Source organism: Penaeus monodon, chromosome 24 (genome assembly GCF_015228065.2).
Source record: "Penaeus monodon isolate SGIC_2016 chromosome 24, NSTDA_Pmon_1, whole genome shotgun sequence".
Classification (NCBI taxonomy): Eukaryota; Metazoa; Arthropoda; class Malacostraca; order Decapoda; family Penaeidae; genus Penaeus; species Penaeus monodon.
Genome location: NC_051409.1, coordinates 40,414,731 through 40,416,068, shown reverse-complemented (window position 1 = coordinate 40,416,068; position 1,338 = coordinate 40,414,731). Strand labels below are relative to the sequence as shown.

Below are 1,338 nucleotides of genomic sequence, written 5' to 3'. Positions count from 1 at the left end.
CCTCCAGGTACCGGGGCTTCAAGCAGGAGTGTCCGACGGGGGTCATTTCCGAGGAAACGTTTAAGGAAATCTACGGCAAATTCTTCCCTTTGGGAGGTCAGCCAGACGATGGGTCAGGAAGAAGTAAGAGGGATACTCCACCACGCGTCCTCCTCCTCCTCCTCCATCTTTCCTTTCTCCTCCTCCTCCATCTTTTCTTTCTCCTCGTTCTTTATCGTTCTCCATCTGGTTCTTGAGTGGCTTCCTTTTGTTGTTTGTTGTTGTTGTTGTTTGTGTGTGTGTGTCTTTGTCTTCCTTTTTATCTCAATGTTCTATGTCTTCTGAGTTTTTCATTCTTCCTTTTTGGCGTTTTTGTTTTTGTTTTCCTTCTCCTTTGTGTTTTGTTGTTGTTGTTGTTGTTTTTTCTTCCCTATTTTTTCTTGTTTTGTTTTCTTTTTCCTCCTGTTTATTTTTTGTTTTCCATTCACCCTTTCGTGCGCTTTTATGTTTGTTTGTCTGTTTTTTTCTCTCGTCATCAGTGTCTTTCTGTGTTTTTCTTCCACTTTTTTTCGTTTTTTTTCTTCTTCTTTATTGATTTTCCTGTTTTCCATCCCCCCTTTTGCATTGTTCTTTTTCTTCCCCCCCTCATTATTGTCTTTCTGTATTTTATATTCCCTTTTATTTTGCGTTTTTCTTTTTTTCTTTTCCTCCCCCTTCTTATTCTATGATTTCCATTCCCCCTTCTCTGCGTTTTTATATTTTTCTTTTCTTCCTCATTACTGTTTTACTGTTTCCCACCCCCCTTTTTGCGTCGTTGTCTTCGTCCTGTGTCGCTGTTTCCTGTATACACTGTTTTGGTTTTGTGTTTCTAGAGCTGGAAATATGACGTGTCAGATGCCGTTTCTTTTTTTCTTTGTTCCTTTCTTTTTTCTTACCTTTCTCTCCTTTTTGTCAATATCTCTCTGTCTTTTTAATATTTTTGATTAGTGTCTTATGATTTTTATTTTGATGTTTGTTATAATTAACCTTTTTATATCTGGTAGAGAATTTAAAAAAAAAAAAAAAATCTGTAGATTGTATAACCGTATTTTTTTCTCTTTTTTTAGAATCTTTCTTATAGAATCTTTTCCTCTAATTACTGACCTTTATTGTTTAGTAGTTAGTTCTTCGTTAACGAAGTATGAATGTTTACAAGGATATAATCTATTTTAACTCGGACTTTACAGAGTTGAAAGTATGTCTTTTTTGTGAGAAGAGCAAATTTGGTTAGATATGATTTCAATATTTTTTTTTTTCTTTACGTATCTATATGCATATTTTTAGCAAACGGATAGTCTCTTTTTTATTTAAAGAGCAGCT

General features: G+C 34.8%; 1 protein-coding gene across 1 annotated transcript in view; it reads left to right on the top strand.

The window, feature by feature from the left end:
- Nucleotides 1–1,338, top strand: part of LOC119588968 (calsenilin-like) — an 11,714-nt gene that overhangs the window by 1,372 nt on the left and 9,004 nt on the right. Inside the window, exon 3 of the mRNA XM_037937575.1 lies at nt 8–123. Within this exon, the coding sequence (XP_037793503.1) occupies nt 8–123 (116 nt within the window). The remainder of the gene's footprint in view (nt 1–7; nt 124–1,338) is intronic.